This window comes from Anolis sagrei, chromosome 9 (genome assembly GCF_037176765.1).
Source record: "Anolis sagrei isolate rAnoSag1 chromosome 9, rAnoSag1.mat, whole genome shotgun sequence".
Classification (NCBI taxonomy): domain Eukaryota; kingdom Metazoa; phylum Chordata; class Lepidosauria; order Squamata; family Dactyloidae; genus Anolis; species Anolis sagrei.
In genome coordinates, this window is record NC_090029.1 from 18324583 (window position 1) to 18350915 (window position 26333).

The window sequence follows — 26333 nt, forward strand, 5'->3', positions numbered from 1 at the left end:
GATGCCACATTGCTTCCATTCAATAGTGTAGATGCTTCCCTTGACCAAGCAGCAATGCTAAAGACCTTGAGAAACTACAACTCCTAGGGCTCCCTAAGATTGAGCCACAGCATTTAGAAGTGGAGAAGCCACATTGCTTTCATTCCATATGGTAGATGCTTGCCTTGATCAAGCTGCCCTGCTAAAGACCTCAGGAAACTACAACTCCCAGCGCCCCCCTAATATTGAGCCATGGCATTTGGAAGTAGAGTGGCCCCATTGCATTCATTCAATAAGGGAGATACTTCCCTTGACCAAGCAGCAATGCCAAAGAACTTGGGAAACTACAACTCCCAGGTCTCCTTAGCATTGAACCAGAGCAGTCAGAAGCGGAGAGGCTCCATGGCATCCATTCAATAGGGGGGATGCTTGCCTTGATCAAGGTGCATTGCTAAAGACCTCGGGAAACTACAACTCCCAGGACCGCCTAGCCTCGAGCCCTGTCAGCTTCAAGGATGCAGGAGATGCTTCTGAGCCAGGAGTCTTTCGGGGGCTATTTTTAGCCCATTTCCCACAAGCCCCGCTTGGAGGAAGAAGGAGGGAGGAGGAAGAGGAGGAGGAGGAGAGAAAAACAGCAGCAGAAGCAGGAGGAGGAGGAGAGGAAGAAGGGGCGATGGGAGCGAAAGGCGTCTCCGGGGTGGAGTGAGCGGCGGGTGCCTTTCTCCCTTTCCTTCTCTTCCTTCCCTCCTGGGAGGCGAGTTGGAAGGCCAGCCCTGGCAAGGAGCCCCGAGGGCAAGGCTGCTGCAAGCCAGGCGGAGGCGATGCCCCGGTAGGAGCCCAGCACAGGGGCATGGAGGACGGGCTGGCATCCGAGGATGATACCCGTGAGTAGGGAAGGGAGGCAGGGAGGGAGGGGAGGGAGGGAGAGGGGAGCAAGGGAGAGAGGGAGGAAGAAGAGAGCGAGGAAGGAAAGAATAGAAGAAAGGGGAAAAGAAAAGAAGGGGGTAGGAAGGAAGGGAGGAGAGAATGAGCGGGAGAAGGTAAAAGATAGGAAGGGAGGGGGGAAGAAAGAAAGGAAGGAAGGAAGGAGAGAATGAGTGGGAGAAGGTAAAAGAGAGAGAAAGGGAGGGTGGGAAGGGAGGGGGAAGAAAGAGAGAGAAAGGAAGGAGATAATGAGCGGGAGAAGGTAAAAGAGAGAAAGAGAAGGAGGGGAGGGAGGGAGGGAGGAGGAAGAAAGAAAGAGAGGAAGGAGGGAAGGAAAGAGAGAATGAGCAGGAGAAGGTAAAAGAAAGAGAAAGGAATGGGGAAGAAACGAAGAGAGGAAGGAGGGAAGGAAGGAGAGAATGAGCAGGAGAAGGTAAAAATAGAGAGGGAAGGGAGGGGAAAGAAAGAAAGAAAGAAAGAGAAGAAGGAAGGATGGAGAGAATGGGCAGGAGAAGGTAACAATAGAGAAAAAGGGAGGGAGAGGGGAAGAAAAAAGAGAAGAAGGAAGGAAGGAAAGAATGAGCAGGAGAAGGTAAAAGAGAGGGATAGGTAGGGAGGGAAGGAAGGAGACAATAAGCAGGAGAAGGTAAAAGAGAGAGAAAGGGAGGGAGGGAAGAAAGAAAGCGACAGGAAGGAAGGAGAGAATGAGTGGGAGAAGGTAAAAGAGAGAGAAAGGGACGGAGGGGGAAGAAAGGAAGAAGAAAGGAAGGAAGGAAGCAGAGAATGAGCGGGAGAAGGTAAAATGCAGAGAAAGGGAGGGAGGGAATGGAGGGGAAGGAAGAAAGAGAAGAAGGGAAGCAAGAAAGAAAGACGGAAAGGAAGGAAAGAAGGGAAGAGGGGAGGAAAAAGGAATGAGGGAAGAGAGGGATGGAGGAAGGAAGAAGGAAAGGAATGAAGGAAGGAGGGAAAGAAAGAGAGGGAGGAAGAGAGAAGAGTGGAAGGAGGGAGGAGGAAGGCAAGAAGATAGAGAGGAAGTAGGAATGAGGGGAGGCAGGGAGGAAGGAAGAAGGGAAAGAATGAAGGAATTGAACAAAGGAAAGAAGAGAGGAAGGAAAGAAGGAAGGATGAAAGGGAAGGATGGAGGAAAGAAGGAAGGAGGGAAAGGAAGAATTAAGCGAGGGAGGGAAAGGATGGAGGGAGGTGAATTCCAGGGAGGTGGGCTGGGGAAGATGTATTTGAGGGTGCTGCTGGAATGGGGTTTGCTGGCATCCCCCAAAACCATGGCTTTGGAGGCATTTGTCGCAACCAAAGAGGGCAAATAAGGTTGCCAGCCCGGGAAAACGCCGGGTTCATTTGGGGTCAGGCCAGAAACATGGAAGCATTGCCTGGGCAAAACAGAGAGGCCCAAACTCTGGTGGTCCTCCTGGTGCTTTGGACTTTGCCACTATTCAAGGTGCACTTAGACACTATGGTTATTATTATTATTATTATTATTATTATTATTATTTTGGTCGTGTCAGGAGCGACTTGAGAAACTGCAAGTTGCTTCTGGTGTGAGATAATTGGCCGTCTGCAAGGACGTTGCTCACGGGATGCCAGGATGATTTGATGTTTTTATCATCCTTGTGGGAGGCTTCTCTCATGTCCCCGCAGGAGGAGCTGGAGCTGACAGAGGGAGCTCATCCGCCTCTCCCCGGATTCGAACCTGCAACCTGTCGGTCTTCAGTCCTGCCAGCACAAGGGTTTAACCCACTGCGCCACCGGGGGCTCCCATTATTATTATTACATCATCATTATTATTTTATTGTTGTCGTTAGAACTTCCTGATGGTAAGAGCTGTTCAGTCCTGCCTTGGGAGCCCAATGGAGTTCCTCTTCCCTGGAGGATTTTAAGCAGAGGTTGGATGGGCCTCTGTCAGGAGGGTTTGAGTGGTGCCTCGTTTCTGGGAGAAGGGGGTGGACTGGATGGCCCTTGGGAGTCCCTTCCAACTCTTTAGCTCCCATTGTTCAGTTGGAACCCACTTAAATCCTGGGAGTTGCAGTTGCAAGGGAACGCCAATGACCTTGGGGAACTACAACTCCAATCATTGCATCACATTGAGCCAAGGAAGTTCAGGAGTTGATTACACCCCAAGTCTGGATCTAAGGCAGGAATCGGGATCTGGATTAAAGCAAAACAATGTTTGACATACTGGGGAAAAGGTCTTTCTAAATTCAGATTATAACCCAGAGTGGGTTGAATTTCTCTCTGTTTTGCATCCTTCTTCTAAGGAAATCGAGGAAGTTGGGAGGGAAAATGACTATGTAACCCCATTCCAATCCTGACTATGTAAATCCACTCTGATCTCTGCCCTATTGCGGTGGTTATTTTCAGGGAAAGTACTGTTTATCCTATCTGTATTATAATTATACAGTGTGTAAATATTGGCTGTGAGTCACAAGGGCAGATATGTAAACTGCCCTTTGCCAAGGAGCCTTCCTTACTAAAGGGATTCCTGATTGAATGAAGGAAGACCTGCTTGACCTCTGTCTCTCCCAATCTGGTGCATTAGACTACAATTCCCATCATCCCCAGCATGGCTCAATGCTAGGGAGGCACCAATCTGTCTTGGCTTCTTGCTAACTTGGACCAAGGCTCTCTCCATAATATTTATAGATATAATATTATAGATACAACATTTCCAATTTGGGAATGACCTTTCTAACCCAGGAACAAAAATCGTGTTTCATAGTGTAATGGAATCAATTTGGAGAGTTGCCAGTGCCACAATCCAAGGTTGCATCTACGAGGGTTGAATGAAAAGTAATGCCTCCACCTTCGTTACTTGGGTTTGGATGGGAATATTTTAATAAATCAACTGCGGAAATAGTCCTTACGACGTGCTCTTTAATGACCACTATTCACTTTTCCACATAATCACAAATTGGATACATTTCTGCCAATGATGAACAAATTTTCTGAAACCATCACAGAAGAAGTTGACTCTCTGTTTCTGTAACCAGCGTCTCACAGTTCTCTCAATGTACCCATCATGCACAGATTTTCCAATAGCCAAGCAAAGCAATAATGTGATACACACATTCTTGTGAAATGCCAATTATGCTTGACATTTCTTTCTGAGTGATACAACAATCATCCTGAATCAATCTGTCAACCTTTTGCTTGAGAAACTCGGTGGCTGTTGTCTCAGGACGTCCAACTCTTTGTTCATCACACAAGTCAGATGTTCCCACCACAACATCTTTAAACTTACTCTCCCAACAACATACAGTACTCACATCAACAAAATTACCATAAACAGCTTGCATTCTCTGATGAATCTCCTTTGGGGTGACACCTTCTGATGTCAAGAATTCAATGACTGCACGTTGCTTAAGTTGCATTGTCCGACCGTCTGTTCCATGCTTCGCACTTTAACAACACAACCATTAAATGCTATGGCTTCTCACCAAAATGGAACTGTAGAGGAGAGTCTACTGAACAAGTCAGTACCTCCCGCATACCAGTACTGCCATCTGTTGAAAAGTTACAAAGGTGGAGGCATTACTTTTAATTCAACCCTCATACACAGTGGACTTAATGCAGTTCCTGAAAGCTGAAAGCAATGGCATCTTGGGAGTTGTAGTTTGGGGAAGAAACAACACTTTTGCAAAACTATCACTCTCACAATCCCATAGCAATGAGCCACACGGCAATGTGAGGTCAAACTGTATTAATTCTACAGCGTTTAGGGTTTCATTTCTGTCTCTCTTTTAAGAACTCTGTCTGGTCCGACTCTTAATGTTCTCTGTGTTTCCTCCAGTGCTTCTTTCGGAAAAGGATTTCCACGATGCGGCCAAGCGAAATGACACAGTGCGCATGCGAGAGCTGATCAAGAGAGGGGTGGACGTCCGGGCCAAGAATAATGTAAGTACTCATTGTGTGTGGTTTGGGGAGCATGGTGTTGCACTCTAGCACTGAAACGCCTTTTCACCCAGCATCACACCAGAGTCCAGGATACTATCTCAAAATGTCTATTAAAGGAAGCAGGTACAAAGGGGGGAAAAGACAATTCCAAAAGGGTAAATAGAATAGAAAATACAAAATAGCAGTAATCCAAAAATGGCAAGGTATATAAAGTCAAGAGAACCAAAATCCAAAGCAGTTATCCAAACATAAATCCATAAACCAGGAAACAGGAGTTTCTTCCAAGGCAAACCCTTACAGAAGATCGGGAAACTTGAATCATGAACTTGAGAGCAGAGACAGAAAAACCATCCTTTAGCAATGTTGTTTCCTCTGAGAGGCTTGAAGCCAAACTAATTAATTTAAGTCCATCCAATCACCCATGACATCATGCCGAATACACCTGGACTTCAAGGACTTCCCATGGCTTCTGTGAGAATATTTAACTTGTCTGTGTCTTACTCCCTCCGTCCTCAGGCCTAATCTAGTTTCTCTGGAAAACTCCCCATCGGCTCAAGGACTTTCACTTCCCCCTGTTGCCTGGGAAACACCAGCATCAGCATTCAAAACATCCACTGCCTCGACCTCAACTGCCTGCAGTTCTCTCTGATCTGAGACCTGCAATTCACATACAGATTCCTCATTTTGAAATCCAAAATCCCCCTCATCCTCTGAAAAATCCTCAGGCGTTTGCTGTGCTACAACACATGTCTGTGCCTGGCAGAATATGAGCCCCATTTCTCACCTGGAATCTATATGATTTCGAGCTTGACACCACTTTAACTACCATAACTCAAGACTATGGAATCCCAGAGTTGTCTATAGTCTACTCTGCTAAAGGGTGCTAGTGCCTCACCAAATCTACAAACCCCTTGATTTTATCGAATTAAGCCATTGCAGTTCAAGTGGTGCCAAACTGCCTTCGTTCGGCAGTGTAGACAGATCCTTCAGGTTCAAATCCCCCTGCTTTGCCATGGAAACCTATTGAGTGACTTTCAGCAAGTCTCACTTTCTCAGCCTCTGTGGAGGGCAATAGGCCATTCTGCTTCTGAAGGAATCTGGATGAGAAAACCCTGCGATAGGGTTGCCAAAAGTCAGAAACCACACAACAAGAAGTCTATTGTATTACACTAAATATCAATATTTGAAAAATGTTCTGTTCCTGGTTTGAAAGTGTTATTTCCTGTTTAATCGTGTGGTGGTTACTTTGAAATAAGTTCTTCTACTCCAGAAACTTTGTTTTTGTGGTTGCCACAAACTAGGTTGCGTTGGGTGAGCCTCGACAAGATATTAATTGAACCAATTAGGAAATGACATTTATAACCCAGGAACAAACATCGTGTTACATAATGTTAGTTTGGTTGTCCTTCAGTGCTTTTATTTCATTGATAGTTTACGTATAGTCCCCTTAACTTTTATGCAATGGATTTTGTTCCTCAAGTTGAATCAGTTCTAAGTTTTATAAGCCACCTTGAATCCCAGACTGGGGGAAATGATAGATATGATGGTGATGGTGATGACAGCTGAGCTATCATCCCCAAAGACTTGCTGAAACAAAATGGTCTTCTCCTTCCTATGGAATTATAGCAGCCTAAACTCTCTAGAATGGGTCCTCAGAAGGTCCAGTTTTCGGTTCTACTACCTTCATACCTCCATCAGAAGATGGCCATCATAAAATCATAGAATCAAAGAGTTGGAAGAGACCTCATGGGCCATCCAGTCCAACCCCATTCTGCCAAGAAGCAGGAATATTGCATTCAAATCACCCCTGACAGATGGCCATCCAGCCTCTGTTTAAAAGCTTCCAAAGAAGGAGCCTTCACCACACTCCGGGGCAGAGAGTTCCACTGCTGAACAGCTCTCACAGTCAGGAAGTTCTTCCTCATGTTCAGATGGAATCTGTTGGGAGTGCTTTGATGGTGCTTTTCCTGTGTGGCAGAATGGGGTTGAACTGGATGCTCCATGCAGTTTCCAACTCTAGGGTTCTACAATCATAGGAAACATGGTACAAGGTCTTCTTAGTGGCTCTTCCTATGCTCCTGAAGGGACACAGGGGGCAAAATCTTCCCAGTAGGCTCTGGCAAAAGCAAACTGCATTCAATACCATTGCTATTCTGACCACCTTCCCAGGTTGGTTGCCCAGATGCATCCCGATTTTCACCAGTGAAATGTCAGATGGCATGGATAAGAAATGGCAGTGACCATTCATTTGCCAACTGATAAGAGAGAGGTTGGCCCTTGGATGTTTGCAGCGGCCTTGCTCTCCCATCTCCTTCTGCTGCTTAACTTCTCCCTTCCTTTCCAGATAGACAGGACTGCGCTCCATTGGGCTGCCGGAGCAGGGCATGAACAGGCAGTGCGCCTTCTCTTGGATCACGACGCCTCTGTCAACGACGTGGATAACGTAAGCTGGGGCACGGTCTGTGAGAAATACAAGTACAGAATCCATAATTTGCTATCAGGGAGTGAGAAATGCTTGCACTGAATTATTCTTATACTTATTTATTTATTTGTTCAACGATAACAGTCCCTCATTTTTCTTATCCCATTCCCTGTCCGATCGTTGACAGCATCGCCACAATTACAGTAGCTTACCACCATTGGATGATGAGCACTGTTTTAATTGAGTTTTAAGTTGTTGTTTAATATGCCTATATGTTTTATTCAACTGTATTTTAGATTGTGTTTTATTTTGTGTTCTGTTTTTGGCACTTTGTGCCATGTGTAAGCTGCCCTGAGTCTGGTGGCAGGATAATAATAATAATAATAATAATAATAATAATAATAATAATAATAATAATAATTACATGAGGCCATGCCCATCAATACAATATACACAATATAACACAAAAACACAACAAAAATAAAATAATAAAATAATCTAAAATACAAAACCCATGGGATACAAGTTATTATTATTACTACTACTACTACTACTACTACTACTATTCTGCCTGGCAACAAGGTCTCTAAGATTGCTGGAAATAAGTCCTTTTCCTGCATGGCACGAGGTTGAACTAGATAACCCATGTGGTCTCTCTCCAGCTGTATTATTCTATTATTCTAAGCAGGGATAACAGAGGTTGCATATCCTTCATCTGAAAGGTTTGGGAACAAAAGTGTTTGGAATATTGGATATATATTTTTTCTAGATTTTGGAATATTTCCATACACATCGTACGATATGTTGGAAATGGGACCCAGATCTCAGCACAAAAATTCATTCAGGGTTTCATATATACTTTATGCACATAATCTTTAGATTAGAGTTCTCCAAAAATGCTGGTGACACACCTGTTTAGACACGCATCATTTTGCAACACCGTAATTCAGTTTTATAGCAAAACTGAGGTTCAGCCAAACCTTTATAAGGAATATGGCCACATACATAAATGGTCATACGGAAAGGCCTGGAGACACAATACATCTCACAAAAACCTTTTGTTTAGATATTTCTAAACAAATATACACAGCATATTATTTGAGAACACAGAAATGCTGGACCACTCTCACAACCACCATGTCAGACTACACAGAGAAGCCATTGAAATCCACAAGAAGCATGTGGACAATTTCAACAGAAAGGAGGAGACCATGAAAATGAACAAAATCTGGCTACCAGTATTAAAAAACTCTAAAATTACAACAACAAAACAGCAGAGAGGAAACAACCAGGCACATCTTAACACCTCTCAACAGAACATTTTCCCAGTCTCAGCCAGGCCTTCAAATGCTAATGAAGGTGGTCAGCTGAAACATTCACACCTAGCTCCAGCAGAGAAGAGCTCTTTGCCCCACCCCAGTCATTCCACAAATATATAAACCCATTTTCCTATTTCCAACAGACCTCACTACCTCTGAGGATGCTTGCCATAGATGCAAGCGAAACGTCAGGAGAAATGCCTCTAGAACATGGCCCTATAGCCTGAAAAAACCTACAAGAACCTATTTCTAAATATATGATTTATTGGTCATTTCACATAGATAAGAGATTTCAAGTTTTATGCGCGAGACACACTCAAGTGGGTAGTTCTAGGTTTTTTCGGGCTATATGGCCATGTTCTAGAGGCATTCTCTCCTGATGTTTCGCCTGCATCTATGGCAAGCATCCTCAGAGGTTGTGGGGTCTGAGGATGCTTGCCATAGATGCAGCCGAAACGTCAGGAGGGAATGCCTCTAGAACATGCGCGAGACACACTCATATAGCCCAAAAAAAACCTACAACAACCCAGTGATTCCAACCATGAAACCCTTCAACAATACATTAACACACTCAAGTGTCATGACACACAGTTTGGAAAGCTCCACTTTAGACAATATACTTGATCCTTTTGTGCACAAAGCATTATTTGAGTAAACGGAACCATCAGACACAAATGCAACACTGTTTCGTCCTTCATTTTCTTTGTGGGTTTATCGGATTGACATTTTTAAAGAGTGTGTTGTTTTCAGTGTTGCCCAACAGGCTGGAAATATTGGGTGGCGCTTTATAAATCCATAAAACAAATGGAATCCATCAGTAAATAGATAGTCAGTCCCAAAGTCTTCTTTGAATGCAGTCAAGCAAAATGCATCCAGTTTGCTTCCCTTGAACTCTCACATCGATCTGAAAAGCAAATATATGTGAGAAGGAAAACCAGCCAAAACGTTCCCAGATTGATGGATACTGCACTACTTTTGAGCATGTTGGAACATACTAGTGTGTCCTGCAAAGGGTGCAAGGAAAAAATAGCTTCTGCCCTTCTTGCCTTATAAAACTGGACAACAAAGCTGTACATTCATTGCCATTTTATTCCAGAATTGAGATGACCTTTCTTTTCTCTCTCTCTGGCTGCCCAGTTTGGGATGAATGCCCTCCTCTTGTCAGCTTGGTTCGGCCATCTGCGCATCCTTCAGATCCTGGTCAACGCCGGCGCCAAAACCAACTGTGCAAACAAGGTGCGGCAATTTACCACAAGCTTGCACACAAATGCATATTGCAGGATGCATGTGCACACTTGGTTGTGCATTCAGTTGCACATTCTCTGCTTTGGTTCAGTGTGGGGTATCGCCCTTTGAAACCTAAAGCATGTGTGTTGTTGTTTGGCTCAGGCTTGGAAACGTGTCAAAGGCATGCGGAAATGGCTGCTTAATGGCATGGGGGCTTTACAGAGCAGGAAGCACGATCTCCTCTTGCTATATTCAGTCAGACAGTGTTTGCTCAAGGGGCGAGCCTTGCATTACACTATGTAACAAAATTTGGAAAATAAAATCAGTTCCTGGTTTGAAAGTGTCATTTCCTGTTTAGCTGTGCGGTATTTACTTTGAAAATAGTTGATCTACTCCAGTTACTTTGTTTTTGTGGCTGACACAAATTATCTTGAATTGATTGAGACTCTGGAGCAAAATGTTCTGCAGGATGTCCCACAAAAACAAAGTGTTTGCAGTTTAATAAACTTTTCCCTGGTTTTCTGAAAGAACCAATTAGGAAATCACATTTATAACCCAGTAATCGGAATCATATTACGTAGTGTTACGTACCTTATTTTTCGTGTCATCGGCAACCATTGTGTTACACTTCTAACAAACACACAGATTAAAAAGAAAAAGGAAAAAAAAACACACAGAGATTTTGCAAATTTGGTATTTGGTTAAATGTCCTTTGATCAGTATCTGGCCACTTGGAGTGCCTCTGGTGTTGCTGCAAGAAGGTCCTCCATTGTGCATGTGGCAGGGCTCAGGGTGCATTGCAGCAGGTGGTCTGTGGTTTGCTCTTCTCCGCACTCGCATGCCAAGGATTCCACCCTTTAGCCCCATTTCTTAAGGTTGGCTCTGCATCTCGTGGTGCCAGAGCGCAGTCTGTTCAGCGCCTTCCAAGTCGCCCAGTCTTCTGAGTGCCCGGGGGGGAGTCTCTCATCTGGTATCACCCATGAAATGAGGTGCTGGGTTTGGGCCTGCCACTTTTGGACTCTCGCTTGCTGGGGTGTTCCAGCGAGTGCCTCTGTAGATCTAAGAAAACTATGTCTTGATTTAAGTCGTTGACATGCTGGCTGATACCCAAACAGGGGATGAGCTGGAGATGTCTCTGCCTTGGTCCTTTCACTATTGGCTGCTACTTCCCAGCAGATGTCAGGTGGTGCAATACCGGCTAAGCAGTGTAATTTCTCCAGTGGTGTGGGGCGCATACACCCTGTGACAATGTGGCATGTCTCATTAAGAGCCACATCTACTGTTTTAGTGTGGTGAGATGTGTTCCACACTGGGCATGCACTGGGTTATGTACCTGAAACATCAGCCATCGAGAATGTACCTCTGCCTGGATTTTCCCTTTTGTAATGAATAACTCAAAAGTAATAAGGCGTTCCATGGTTCTAAAGATGGAGGAAAGGGATATCCTCCAGGAAGGTTTTGTATTCATTTGGATGATGGCCAAAAGAGAAGTTCTCAACGTTCCCAGAGAGAAGAGCAGCTACAACAAGCCCCAACAGTTCTGGAATTTGTTTGACACCACTTTAACTGCCACATCTGAAAGCTATGAATTGGTGGGAGTTATAGTTTTCACAAGGTCTTCTACTGTTTCTGTCCCAAAGGGCTGATGCTTCGCCAAACTACAACTCCCATGATCTGAATCCTGTCCTTTTGCCTTTCAGAATGGACGCCACTTGCTGCATTGCGCTGCCCAAAGAGGACACCTGAAGGTGATTGAGTTCATTATGGAAGATCTGGAGGATGTGCGGCTGGATAAGAAAGACAAGGTGAACAGATGACTTTTATTGTTATATTATTATATTATCATTATATTATTGTACTATTATAGCACCTGCAATAGTCCCAAGAGGCCGGGAGAAGAACACCTCTTAGGCCAGATTGCTTCCCTGCAAATCTACCACTTTTCCAATACTTCCAAAACTTCTAAAATGCCAAAACACATCCTTTCTCTTTCCCTGAAAAAGAATCCAGTGACCATGTTCTGCTTTCCATTGCAGATCTGCCATTCCCAAACACGCACAATACTTTTCTGAAATGCACTCTTTCCAACCTGAGGAGGAGGCAGCGACCAGACTCTGTGTTCCATTGCAGATCTGTCACCATGCAAATAAATACAACATCTCTCTTCTTTCCATGGAGCAGAGCATGGCAGGTGGACCAGTCTCCTCTAGTCTGCCACAATTTTTGGATTGTAATAAGGTCCCCTATATAGCAGTATTTCTGCTGATGTTGTTCTAAAATTGTAAATAAATAATAGGTGTTTTTCCAGCCTGAAACATGTTGGCTCCCATCAGTCCCAGACAGACGTAGACTTTCCTTAATTGGTGTTGGTAAACAGAAGGAGCCTTGTGTTGACTTTCTTCCTATCAGATATTGGTTTCCTAAACTTGAAGGAGCAATTGTCTCTGACCATATAAACATGTTGTTTTTCAACAAAAGTTCAACAGTTAATCATTGTCACAGTTTTCATCAGTAACTTCTAATGACAATCCGTGAATGTAGTTGTTTTCCAGGTCTCAATATTTTAGAATTGTGTCTTCAATCCAATTAGGCCCCATATATACTCCTTTCATACAGTTCAATTCAAACTATACATCATATATTTTTCCATCACAGCTACATACTCCAAACCCTCACTAGTTTTAGTATACTAGTGTCCTAAGCACTGAAAAACACACAGTTCTATGGGTAGCTTCCAGCAGAAATTGACCACAAAGTTGTGCCAGAGGACCTTGAGATTCCTGCCGAGATGTCCTTAAGAATGGGGAAAAAACACCTTCATTCATGGTTTTTCACTTCCATGGAGGTCCTGTGTCCTTACTTAATGTCAGTGAATGCGGAGGGCTGGCTGTACAACATGTTGCTAGTAAGGATGGTGTTTTTTTTTTCCTTCCCTTCCTGCTTCTTTTTTCTTCTCCAAGTTGGATCGGACTGCCTTCCATTTAGCGGCAGAGAATGGACACCTCGAAGTAGTGGAGTTTCTGGTTGCCTTGGGTTGTGCGCAGAACCTTAAAGACAAAGTAGGTCTTTAATAATAATAATAATAATAATAATAATCTATATAAATAAAAATGTAATGTTCATTTGTGGGATTAACAGAACTCAAAAACCACAGGATGAATTGACACCAAATTTGGAACAAGTCATCTAACAACCCAATGTATGTCCTTCACTCAAAAAAATTGATTTTGTCATTTGGGAGTTGTAGTTGCTGGGATTTATAGTTCAGCTACAATCAAAGAGCATTCTGAACCCCACCAACGATGAAATTGAACCAAACTTGGCACACAGTTCTCCCATGACCAACATAAAATACTGGAAGGGTTTGGTGAACAATGTCCTTTAGTTTTGGAGTTGTAGTTCACCTACATCCAGAGATCTCTGTGGACTCAAACAATGATGGATCTGGACCAAACTCTACATGAATACTCAATATGCCCAAATGTGAACACTGATGGCGTTTGGGGAAAATAGAATCTTGACATTTGGGAGTTGTAGTTGCTGGGATTTATAGTTAGCCTACAATAAAAGAGCATTCTGAACCCCACCAATGATAAAATTGGGCCAAACCTCCCACACAGAACCTCCCATGTGGGTCACAACAATGCGTGGCAGGGGACAGCTAATAATAATAATAATTATTATTATTATTATTATTATTATTATTATTATTATTTACCAGTTTTATTCTACAGATAGTGCATTGCTATGCTTCTCTCTTTTATCCCTTACCTGTTTTACTAGCTGCTTGGAGAAGGGGGCAAATAAATAAACTGTAGAGAAGTGTTACATTGAGGTTTTAATGAGTTTTTTCTGCCAATACTCACCCAACCTGTCAATAGATCTATTGATTTATTGTGCCCTGGGAGGAGGCCACAGACTGTCCTAACTATTGGATCTCCCTTCATTTTATTTATGGTGGATAATATTGAACTGATGTTCAGGAGAAGAACACAGCCCTCCATTTAGCAGCCAAGAACGGTCACGCACGGGTGCTACGGAAACTTATCGAAATTGGGATGGACCTTGATGAGAAGAATACAGTGAGTAGAAGACTTTCGGAGGGAAAATATCTATTGTAAGTTTATGCCAAGACTGGTTTTCCCTGGAACAAAAACCTAAACAAGCCAATAGCCAAAGACTGAGATCTAATAACTTGACACTCCCTAGGTTATGCATGGCCTTGTTGCAAAATTGTGGCATTGTGCAATCAATGTGTATTTATACATTGATGCACAACCATACAGACAATGTATACTTATGAACAATATTATTTTATGTTCTTGTTTAATATGATCTGTTTTATTCATGTCATTGTTTTTTGGTTGCACTTTAAGACATTTAATGGTTGACAAACAGCAAGTCACCTCTGGTGTGAGGGAATTGGTCGTCTGCAGAGACATTGCCCAGGGGATGCATGGATGTGTTACCATCCTGTGAGAGGCTTCTCTCATGTCCCTGCATGGGAAGCTGGAACTGACAGACCGGAATTCACCCCGTCTCGCAGATTCAAACCGCTGACCTTCAGGTCAGCAGTTCAGCCAGCCAAATGGGTTTAATCCATTGCGCCACGGCGGCTCCTGTTGTGAATTTGTTGTGAACCACCCTGAGTCCTCAAGGGGAGGATAGAGAAGGCTATAAATACATTATTATTATTATTATTATTATTATTATTATTATTATTATTTATCAGAATTATGGATGTGCAATGACACCACATCCATGATTCTGCTTTTGCAGCTTCCAATTGAATATGGATGATACATATTGGCCAAAAAAAGGACAACTACAGGTGGAAAGGAACTTTTGCATGTGAAGGATACTAACAATCTACAGCCAAAATACATTAATAAATAATAATAAAACTTTATTTATACCCCGGGGTGGCTTACAGGAGGCCAAGCCCAACAGTACAACAATGCCAATTATTCAAGAGTAACCTTACTTTCCTCACTTCTGTCATTTACTGTAGTTTTTCTCTTTCACAAATTCTCCTTTTTTTTCAAATGTTCTATCTAGTCTCTGTTGCTGTCCCTTACTTCAAGAGCTCTGCTCTGTAATAAGGATTGAAATTCCTTCAGTCTTCATTTGCATGTATTTCTCCGATTCCCACCTGCATTTTCTCTTGTCATGATGAATCCATCAATGGATCTCTCTTCTTTTCCTCTCTCTTTGCAGGAAGGCTTGACCACGCTGCATTTGGCTGCCGAAGGAGGACACCATGGCTGCCTGAATCTACTCCTAGAAGCTGGCTGTGATATCAATGCCAAAACTCAGGTGAGTTGTTTGTACCAGGAGGCCATTTCTCAGGTCCCCAGGTGGGAAGGGTGATGGTAAATACTTTAGTTCTGCTAAGAAGACATTGTTAGAGATCTTGCAAAGGCTTAAGATGATTAAACTGAGGCTGTCATACTTTGGACACATCATGAGATGATGTGGCTTACTGGAAAATATAATAATCCTTGATAAAGAAGAAGGCTGTAGAAAAAGAGGAAAACGACATTGTAAATGGATTGATTCAAGGAAGGAAGCTGCTGTTGCTTGGAATTTCGACTTTAGTGGACAATGGCAGTTGTTGGAAATCTCTCATTCATAGAATCGCCATACATCGAAGACAACACATAATGCAAATAAAATAAAGGGTTGAGATCACCTGGGGAGGCCCTGCTCTCAATCCCACCCTCGTCACAAGCACGGCTAGCGGGGACAAGAGACAGGGCCTTCTCAGTGGTGGTCCCTCAGCTATGGAACGCCCTCCCTAGGGATATTAGATTGACCCCCTCCCTTTTAACATTTCGGAGAAAAGTCAAGACTTGGCTTTTTGAGCAAGCGTTTGCAAGTACAGTGTGACTGACATAGAAATGGAACAATTAGACAATGTGATTGACCAATGCTTTCAGTAAGGAGATGCTAATGATATATGTTTGTTATTAATTTTGCTATGGCTTTATAATAGTTTAATGTTTTTAATTGTATTTTATGGTCTTGGTACTAACTGTGAACTGCCCCGAGTCACCTGTGGGCTGAGAGGAACGGTATATGAGTATAGCAAATAAATAAATAAATAATTGAGTGGTAAGGATATTGTTCTGGAACAGCTGTTCCAGGAGCTCCAGATGTATTTGCTGTGTTTAAATGTTTGTTTGCAATCCCAGGCTTGGGATTTTGCAGCAGGGTGGCTTCCTGTTATAGGCTGCATTTATAGGGTAAGCCACCTGCCAGTTATAGTTAGGTTCCCTGATCCCGCCCCTTGTTGAGTTTTGGAGGGAAAAAAGCCATTTTGAGTTAGTTCACACAGAGAAGCCTTTCGCACAGGACATAGAACGAAGTGGCTCCTGTAGAAAAGCTTCGTCTTTTACAGCTTGGCCGGGGTTATACAGCCCTACGGCTTGGCCAGGAGACATACAGCCACAGCTTGGCTGAGGGACTCCAGCCGGCCATCACAGCAACCTGAACTCCTTCTTTTTCCCTGGAGGTCTACAAAGCTCTGTTGAGGCAAGGGTCACTCGCGGAAGCCAGACGCAGTTGGTACCGGGTGCAGGGGCTCCACGTCAACAGAGGCAAGTACAGACTGCCCAGATTAGAAGCTAGGATTTCCCCATCAGTTAGTTACAGTTAAGAAGACAGTGCCTGTTCCTGGTGGACAAGATTGAAAGAGCCTATAGACTTAAGAAAACCGTTAAAGTACCTGTTTGTTCCTTAATAAAAGAACTTTGTTGGACTTACTTTAAGCATTCTAAAGACTCTGTTTGGGGGAATCTAAGGGCCTTTATTCTGAGGCAGCCCCGGCGTCCCGTTGGGCACAGAGAATTTATGTCCTGTGTACGGTCTAATGTACAGGCCCAGCGTGGAACAGCACAGATATTGTTCACTGACTTGCAAACTTGGACCTTCCAGTTGCCCAAAGCCCAACACTCAGGGATTCTGGAAACTGGTCTAAATCATCTGGAGGGCCAAAGTTTGAGAATCACTGAACAAGCTGAAGACCATTTGTGAGCCCGGAAATGATTTCTTCCAATGCCTCCTCAGTCTCATTCTCCCCTTAGAAAAACATGACCTGCCTTCATTACGCTGCACTGAATGGCTACGAAGATATGGCCAGGATCCTGATCAATGCAGGGATTCAACTAGATGCACTGAATTATGTAAGTAGCTCATTGAATCAGTGACAACCGGGGGACCTTTGCTTCTCTGAATGGAGAGGTATGCATCCCTTAGATCTAGTTTGAAGCCTTGAAAGCTCTGATTGTCTCGTTCAGAGATTGGAATTACAGAGCCTGCTGCTTGCAGGAAGCTCTCCTTCTGTTGGAAAATGAAGGACTCTGATTCTGATAACTTCTTGAGAACTGAGTTAAGTTTTTGTCCTTCTAAGAAGCCTAGCGGGCAACAACTGAGAAGGCCCTGTCTTGTGTTCCCACCAACTCTTCCTATAATGGTTGTGGGATCGAGAGAAGGACCCTAGAGTCCAGGCAGCTTCATGTCGAAAGATACCATCCACCAGATATCCTGGAACCAAAGTCCCATAGGGCTTTATCACAACTAGTGCTTCCTACATAATGTAGTATCCATTGAATTGCCATAAATGAATGGTGGCCACCCCTGAACTGACATGAGAAAAACATAATTTGCAATTTGGAGGCCAAAAAATCAAAATTAGCATTTAATGTTGCTGTTTCTTCTCGTAGCAAAACTCCTCTGCTATGCATATTGCGGTGCTACACAATCATCCAGCTGTGGTCAAGCTCCTAATTGATGCTGAATGTGACCTGGACATCCCTGATAATGTAAGACCCTATCTGCCTTTTGGTTTTAATGTCTCAATTTGCTGTTTTGTTGAAATATGCCTATATAACCACCCTTTAATAACCCTCTTCTAAGTAAAAAATAAAACAAAAAACAAAAGCGTAATTGTGTCCCCATCTTTGGTGTAAAAAGGTAGTCAGTAGATACCAGTCGTTCTTAAAACTGGTCAAGGATTTCTCCTTGATCAACATCATCAACTTGTGCATCTCAGCTAATTCACATACTTTCAGTCTTCTTGTGTTTGGAGAGCTGAGTCTTTCCATTTCTGATTGGAGACAATTCTCCATTCAGAATCGTAGCAATCTTCCAGGTTTTCTCTCTAGGTAATCACTATGCTTGTGCATTTTGACTGAACCTCAATCAATTTCTGCTGGCCAGATTCCAGTAGACTCCCGTATCTGTTTTCGTGTGCCTTTCAAAAACAATCAGCACCTGAAAAATATGTTTAGATCCACCCCATTGGCAGCAGTGAGGAACTTACGAGGCACCCCTTTCAGTTCCTGGGAGCCTTTCCTTTTTTCCATTCAAGGGAGCCTGAGTTTCAGCAACAGGGCTAAGGAAGCGGACACAACATGCATAAGAGACGTCACTCTTCTATTCCGATTGGCCCAACAGGCAGGGCACTCGGGAAGCCCCATGTGAGGAGGAACATGCAGCGGCAATCTCTTTGTGCGCCACGTGCTCCTGAAAAGGGGAGTAGGAGATATGATCGGCTGCCATGTGGTCCCGATATGGATGGAAAACCGTGGCAGCTGGGCTCTTGGATTGGCAGATGAAAACTGCTAAAATGGATCCGCACACAAGCCTAGTAATCACTCAGCATCACCAGCAAGATTTCATTGTAATGTTAGCTTTGACAATTTCTTCTAATATATTCATTTGAATCCAATATTTCCTTGCCTCTTCACAAGATTACCACATTTGGTAAAATGACCCAACATTGTACATGGCATGACTATCACAACACAAGTAGAAATGTGTTGGAGCATTATAATGGTGTAAATAGAGTCACAATCAGTTTTATTATTCTTACGTGCCTTGAGTCTATGTATTGGGAAAAAAGTGGGATAAAAAGAAAGATTAATGTTGTTGTTATTATTTTACTGACACAAAAACACAGTATATCACAGCAAACGAGATCTATATGCTGGATTTCGTATCACAAAATCACAAGTTGAACACTTCCCAAGCGTCTAGGACTGTGTAATGTATTTTCAAATGATGCGTGCAGATCCAAGGAAGGTGGCCTTTTGCAGTTGACAGATAGTGATTTTATCAATGTTTATTGTTTCCAAATCCTGGCTGAGATCTGTTGGCACAGCACCCAGTGTGCCAAAGACCACTGGGACCACTTGTACTGGTTTATGCCAGAGCCTTTGCAGTTCGATTTTGAGGTCTTGATAGCAGCTGAATTTTTCCTGTTGTTTTTCCTCAATGCGGCTGTCACCTGGTATGGTGACATCAATAATCCAGACTTTTTTCTTTTCCACAATTGTGATGTCTGGTGTATTGTGATCCAAAACTTTGTCAGTCTGGATTTGATAGTCCCACGGTATTTTTGCATGTTCATTTTCCATGACCTTTGTGTGTTTATGATCCCACCAATTCTTTACTGCTGGCAGGTGATACTTGTGACATAAGTTCCAGTGAATAATTTGGGCCACAGAGTTGTGCCTTTGTTTGTAGCCCGTCTGTGCAATTTTCTTGCAACAGCTGAGTATATGATCCATGGTTTCAGCAGCTTCCTTGCACAGTCTGCATTTTGGATCATCAGCTGATTTTCTGATCCTGGCTTTTATGACATTGGTTCTGATGGCTTGCTCCTGGGCTGCAAGCAACAGGCCTTCTGTCTCCTTCTTCAGGGTTCCATTCATGAGCCATCACCAGGTCTTCTCCTTATCAACTTTTCCTTCAATTTTATCAAAGAACTGCCCATGCAATGCTTTGTTGTTGTTGTTGTTGTTACTATTTTTCTTACCCACCTCTCCCCATAGCTCGAGGCAGGTCACAGCACAGTCAAAACAAACAAATAATATAAAAAATCTAGAAACACACATATTAAAATGCAGTTCCATAAAAGATACATATCAAAGCATTTTTGTGAAATACACATTAATCACACAGGACAGAGACCAAAACAGAGGACATGAGTTTAATACTTTTAACTGTCTGGGTAGGCCTGGTGGAAGACATAGAGATGATGGTAATCATGATGATTTTGCGGGGATTGCATAAATACAGTTCACAGAAACATGGTGGGTAAGGAGCTAATGTATAACCGCACAATCGGGAAGCTTGAGGCATGGTGCAGTTTGGACAGCTGATGTACAGCTGCACTTTACAGCTGCTGTCCAGGGTGCTGAATCCATTTGCAGCATTCAGCACTTTGGGTCGTTCCTTTCAAGGTTGGAGTAAAACCCAGAGTGGATTGACAATCCCATCAAGCCTGTTCTCCCACCGTTGCAACTTTGCACATTCCCCCGATTTGTCGTAACGAACAAGGCAAAATCCTACACGGTGTGCCTCTTAGGCAAGTTAATTTGGCTCCGATGGGGAGATCATGGCATTCCTGTAAAGAACAAAATAGCTCATATAACCCAGGAAACTGATTAAAACCTGCTTCTCTTGGGTTTTTTTCTTTTTATTTATTCAGAGGCAGCAGAGCCCGCTGCATATTGCTGCTGAATATGGGAGGCAAGACATTGCGGAGATCATCCTGATTGCCGGGGTGAATTTGAAACTCACAGACAAGGTAAAGCGTGTCTTGCATGGGACCCTAAGGCCATGTAGAATACATCCACTCAACCACTTGTATTTGAGAACAGCATCTACTGGTATATAAGTTGAATTCAAAGTTACGGATTTTGTTATGATCAGTGGATAAGTCAACACCAACTCAGAATCCTAACCTTTGTGGCCTTTCCCTGTTTTCTTTACATGCAGTTGTTGTTTTTTTCCACTATTGCTGTTTCAAGAAAATCCTTTGTCCATTTTCTAAAGTCCCGATATCCTCTCCTTCCCTTAAGGAAACCTTTGCAGGCAAATTCCAACTAATTTCCATACAAAAAAGGGGGTGTTCAAAGTTTTGAAGCATTCCATGTATTTGTCACTATAGGAAAACGAGGCATGCGCTCTCAAGACATGACAAGAGTCACATTAATTTTAAGATATGATAAATGAGGTTTTTTTTATGATTCTTATTCCCTTCTCCTGCTTTGTCCTTTGTTTACAGCAAGGGAAAACATCGCTAGATATTGCTGCCCGTGGGAACCACGTCAACTTGGCTGATATGATCATCAAAGCAGATAGGTTTTACAAATGGGAAAAGGTAGGAAACCCAGTTATAGACATACCATTGGGCCTCTAAGGGTGTTTAGCTAGGAGTTATATATGTTTGCCTATATACACATCTGTAATTTCAAAAAATGTATTTGATGCCTGCAGTACTTTCTTTTTCCACAAAGTGGCAGACTTACCAAACAAATGCATAGTTTTGCAATCAATTTGTTTTAAAGTTGTGTTGGGGAACAGTCTGGTAGTAAAGGATAGGTACATCATACTTCTATCATAGGGAGCCATAGGAGTGTATCATAACTGTGGCTTCACCCTGATGGATGGTCACAGTTTATTCAGAACTTCACAATTGCAGAGGCTTTGGCAAATCAAATTAAAGATTATTCTAACTTTTGTAAAGCAGGAAAAGAGAAAGATGGGGAAGGAGAATTTAACTAAGGCTGCTATGGGATGTGCACCAGTACCAACTGTTTTGGAAGACAAAATTCCAGTGGTTTTGCACTTCTGTGGATTTTGGATTTTATTATGCAAGGCCCAACACACCTTTGAATATATTTTGTGTGAAACAGAGCAGTTTGATTGGAATGTTGGTTGTGTGTAGCATAGGAACATCTTATAAACAACTTGAGAAAAAGTATAATAATAATAATAATAATAATAATAATAATAATAATAGTTTTCATCCCTCTATCTATGCATGCATGCATCCATCCATTACTCTTTGAATATCAGTCTTCAATTAGTGCATAATACTTTTTCTCAAGTTGTTTATAAGATGCATAGATAGACAGATGCATAGGTAGATAGATGCACAGATGGATAGATAGATGCACGGATGGATGTATAGATGGATGGATGGATGCATAGCTAGATGGATGGATGCATAGATGGATCCATGGATAAATACATGGATGGATGGATGGACAGATGCATAGATAGATAGACACATAGATGGATGGATGCATAGATAAATGAATGGATGCATAGATAAGTGGATGAGTGGATGCATAGATAGATAGATAGATAGATAGATAGATAGATAGATAGATAGACATAGATACATACATACATACATACATGAATTGATGGGTGCTTGCATAGATAGATAGATGCATAGATGAATGGATGGATGGACGGGCAGACGGATAGATGTGAAGAGAGGGGAGGCTGAAGAGAGGGGAGGCCGGGGGATGGTTCCATCTTGTCTCATGGATATGCCATCAGCTGGATACCCCTCTCCCCAGCACCAGCTGTCGCTCTGGGCCAGAGTGAAGAGAGGGGGGGCCAAGGGACAGTTCCACCTTGTCTCCTGTGCTATTCCAATAATATAATATATTGTATATACATATAATATTTATAATATTATAATATAATGCAATATAATAATAATATGATATTATAATTATATATTTATATTACATGTAATATTACTAATAATATTTCAATATAGTGGTATGGTGCAATATAGCAATGTTTAATGCTGATATTGTACTATGCTAATAATATAATATATTGCATGTAATATATACCTTGTAAGCCGCTCCGAGCCCTTCGGGGTGAGAAGGGCAGCATATAAGTGTCGTAAATAAATAAATAAATAAATACATAAATAATGTCTTGATGCAGCTTCCTATCTTTTAAGGTGAGTCCATTTGCGGTCATGGCAATGGTACCATAAAATTAGCTTACAACATCAGAACTTCCCAAAAGGATGCTTGGCCAATCCGTTTTAAAAGATCTGTTCAAATTAATGGAAGAGATCTTGGCCCTTTGTTTGCAGGACACTCTCAATAGCGACTCCGACTCCTGGATAGCCAAGCACTTAACCTTTAAGCAGGACCATCGTCTGGAGACCAAACACATCCGTTCGGTCATGTGGAGACTCGCTACCAAATACCTCAAACCCAGTGAGTGGAAGAAGCTGGCGCATTACTGGAAATTCACCGAGGCGCACATCCGAGCGATTGAACACCAGTGGGCAGGTAGGAACCATGGGAAGAACCTATTATTATTGAGGTTGCATGGCCATCTATTGGGAGTGCTTTGATTGTGTTTGGCAGGAGGTTGGTCTAGGTGGACCATATGGTCTCATCCATCTCTATTATTCTACGATTCTATGATTAGTGGTAGTAATTTAAAATTAGTTAAAATCCTTAAAACTGATCCTTAAAAAATGCATTCAAAGCTGACATAGAAATCTCTGAACATTGCAGGGCTCACTGACCCCGCACTGAATATTTCCGAGAATAGAGGGCTTTTGATCTGGCTCTGAGGATTAAACCAGATGAAAAGACCCATGCTTTCCATAAATAACATTCCTACTTCTTTGCCCCTTTTGTTCTTGGCCTGGCTGAGATCTCTCCCATGGATTTACCACAGGCATGGGCAAACTTGGGCTGTCCAGGTGTTTTGGACTACAACTCTCACAATTCCTAACAGCCTACTGGCTGTTAGGTATTGTGGGAGTTGAAGTCCAAAACACCTGGACGGCCCAAGTTTGCCCATACCTGATTTATCATAATTCAGCAAATAAAAACAAAATGCATGTTGCTAAAAGATGAGCTATATGCTTTGATTTGCACAACAACACCACTTAATTTTCTGTGCGTCCTTTGTTCATCCCAGGCACCAAAAGTTACAGGGAACATGGCCACAGGATGCTGTTGATTTGGCTCCACGGCGTGATCATGGCGGGGGAGAACCCGGTCAAAGGGCTCTACGAAGGTTTGGTGGGCATCGGAAGGAAAGACTTGGCAGGTAAGGCAACTCCGTCAACTTTGTACAATTCAGTCATTGTAACTCAAAAAACATAAGGGACTGTGGCTCAGCTGGCTGGGAGTCAGCTGACTACTGTAATGTGCTCTACGTGGGGCTGCCCTTGAAAACAGCTCAGAAATTCCAACTGGTTCAACGGTCGGCGGTTAGGTTGTTAACTGGCGCTCCTTACAGAGAGAGGTCAACCCTCCTGTTTAAGGAGCTCCATTGGCTGCCGTTCATCTTCTGGTCCCAATTCAAGGTGCAGATGCTCACCTACAAAGCCCTAAACGGTTTGGGACCCACCTACCTGCGTGACCGCATTTCCATATATGAACCCACACGTTTCCTTCGATCATCTGGAGAGGCCCTACTCACGCTCCCACCTGCATCGCAAGCACGTTTGGTGGGTACAAGGGACATGGCCTTCTCTGTGGTGGCCCCCTGACTCTGGAACTCTCTCTTCAAGGACATCAGACAAGCCCCAACATTGACAATCTTTAGGAAGAGCCTGAAAACCTGGCTGTTCCAGTGTGCCTTTCCAGAATAGGAAACTCCTGGCATCATGTCCCAAATGCACTTTGTTAGTTTTAGCATTGTCTGCACATTGCACCTACCTCCAAAATACCTCTACATATCACCTGTCAAGTCCAGCACTTTTTAAATTTTATCCATTACATTTGGCCCGGCCTTTAGGTTTTAAATGCGTCATGGTGTCATTGTTTTTAGTGTTTTATTGTTTTGCTTGATGTTTTGTTATTTGCTTATGAGTTTTATTGTTGTATTTGTATGCTGTTGTTTGTTGGTGGCCTTGGCCTTTGTAAGCCGCATCAAGTCCTTTGGGAGATTTTGTGGGGTATAAATAAAGTTAATAAATTAAGATCACTACTGACCGAAAGGTCATGTGTTCGAAGCCAGCCCAGGTCGGATTGAGTTTCCGACCAATTTGTGTAGCTTGTTGTCAACCTTTGCAGTCCGAAAGACAGTTGCATCTGTCAAGCAGGAAATTTAGGTACCACTTATGTGGGGAGGCTAATTTAACTAATTTACGAGGCCATAAAAATCTCCAGCAAAGTATGCAAAGAATGAGGAAGTACTTCATCAATGTCACAAACGGACGGTGAAGTAACAACTCCCCTGGTGGCCAGAAGCTGGAATGTTAAATATCCTCTGAGTGTCTGTCTATATATGTTGTATATCTAATGGCATTGAATGTTTACCATGTATATGTACATTGTTATCCGCCCTGAGTCTCCCGCGGGATGAGAAGGGCGGAATATAAATACTGTAAATAAATAAATGTGGGGAGGTTAATTTAACTAATTTACGAGGCCATAAAAATCTCCAGCAAAGTATGCAAAGAATGAGGAAGTACTTCATCAGTGTCACAAATGGACAGTGAAGTAACAACTCCTCTGGTGGCCAGAAGCTGGAATGTTAAATAGCCTCTAAGTGTCTGTCTATATATGTTGTGTGTCTATGGCACTGAATGTTTGCCATGTATATGTACATTGTAATCCACCCTGAGTCCCCTGCGAGGTGAGATGGGCAGAATATAAATACTGTAAATAAATAAGTAAGTAAATAAATAAGCCAGGTGTGCATCTACACTGTAGAAGTAATGCAATTCGATATCACTTCTGGCTACCATGGTTCAATGCTATAATATCCTGCGAGGGTTCAGAGAAGGGCTACGAGGGTGATAAGAGGGCTGAAGAACCAAATATGAGAGGAGAGTTTAAAGAAATGCAAAATGCCGAGCATGGTAAAGAGGGGACCAAATATGGGACGCGATTGCACTCTTTACATATCAAACAGATGCAGTGGGAGAAATTGTTGGGATAAACTAATCTTTGGTTCTTTTGACAGAGAGCATCCGGAAACAAGCAAACGCCGAACCTACTTCTCCAAGGAAGTGCACAGCAATGTGAAGGCTGAGAAAGGAACAAGAGTCCAGCGTCCATTGCTATCAATGAGTCGCGACCAAAGGAACTGATACAAAAAAAAAACTATGGTTCAAATAGGTTGTCATTAACCTGTCTCTTTAAGGGCTTCACGCCATGACAAATGGCAACGTTTTCCACCTGAGATATCAGGTAAACAGTACACAAAATGTGCATCACCGCAATCCATTCTGGCAGGTAATTTATTTGTGTTGTTGAAGGCTTTCATGGCCAGAATCACTGGGTTGCTGCAAATGTTTCAGGCTGTCTGGCCATGTTCCAGAAGCATTCCCTCCTGACGTTTCGCCCACATCTATGGCAGGCATCCTCAGTGGTTGTGAGGTCTGTTGGAAACTAAGCAAGTGAGGTTTAGAGATCTGTGGAATGATGTCCAGGGTGGGAGAAACAAATCTTTGTCTCTTGGAGGCAAGCGTGAATGTTGCTATTGACCACCTTGATTAGCACTGAATAGCCTTGCAGCTTCAAAGCCTGGCTGTTTCTATGGTCAGCTTCATTTTTTTCATTTGCATTTTTCTAACTTTTTTTGCATGGCACCTGAGCCACTAAAACCAGTTATTGTGGAGCATCCACTGTACTTTAGAATATGATCGGACATGTGGGAATCCTTTGTTGGGAGATGTTAGTTGGCCCTGATTTATTCATGTCTGGAATTCCCCTGTTTTCTGAGTGTTGTTCTTTGTCTACTACCCTGATTTTAGAGTT

The 26333-nt window shown here is 42.8% G+C and overlaps 1 protein-coding gene across 1 annotated transcript; it reads left to right on the forward strand.

Annotated features, from left to right (window-relative positions):
- The first annotated feature begins 420 nt into the window (after positions 1 to 420).
- ANKDD1A (ankyrin repeat and death domain containing 1A) lies at positions 421 to 25918 on the forward strand. Its single transcript, XM_060755627.2, has 15 exons — positions 421 to 863; positions 4706 to 4809; positions 7154 to 7252; positions 9688 to 9786; positions 11478 to 11582; positions 12738 to 12836; positions 13761 to 13859; positions 14995 to 15093; positions 16863 to 16961; positions 17502 to 17600; positions 20273 to 20371; positions 20852 to 20947; positions 22694 to 22895; positions 23539 to 23670; positions 25537 to 25918. Exons 1-15 carry the CDS (start codon positions 830 to 832, stop codon positions 25596 to 25598), a joined length of 1527 nt encoding a protein of 508 aa, XP_060611610.2. The 5' UTR covers positions 421 to 829; the 3' UTR covers positions 25599 to 25918.
- The last annotated feature ends 415 nt before the right edge of the window (positions 25919 to 26333 follow it).

Excerpts from the sequence above, each read along its gene's own strand:
- ANKDD1A (XM_060755627.2), top strand. The coding sequence starts at position 830 with ATGGAGGACGGGCTGGCATCCGAGGATGATACCC. Across the intron at positions 15,094-16,862 it reads ATATCAATGCCAAAACTCAG|AAAAACATGACCTGCCTTCA; the intron begins GTGAGTTGTTTG and ends TTCTCCCCTTAG. Across the intron at positions 20,372-20,851 it reads ATTTGAAACTCACAGACAAG|CAAGGGAAAACATCGCTAGA; the intron begins GTAAAGCGTGTC and ends CTTTGTTTACAG.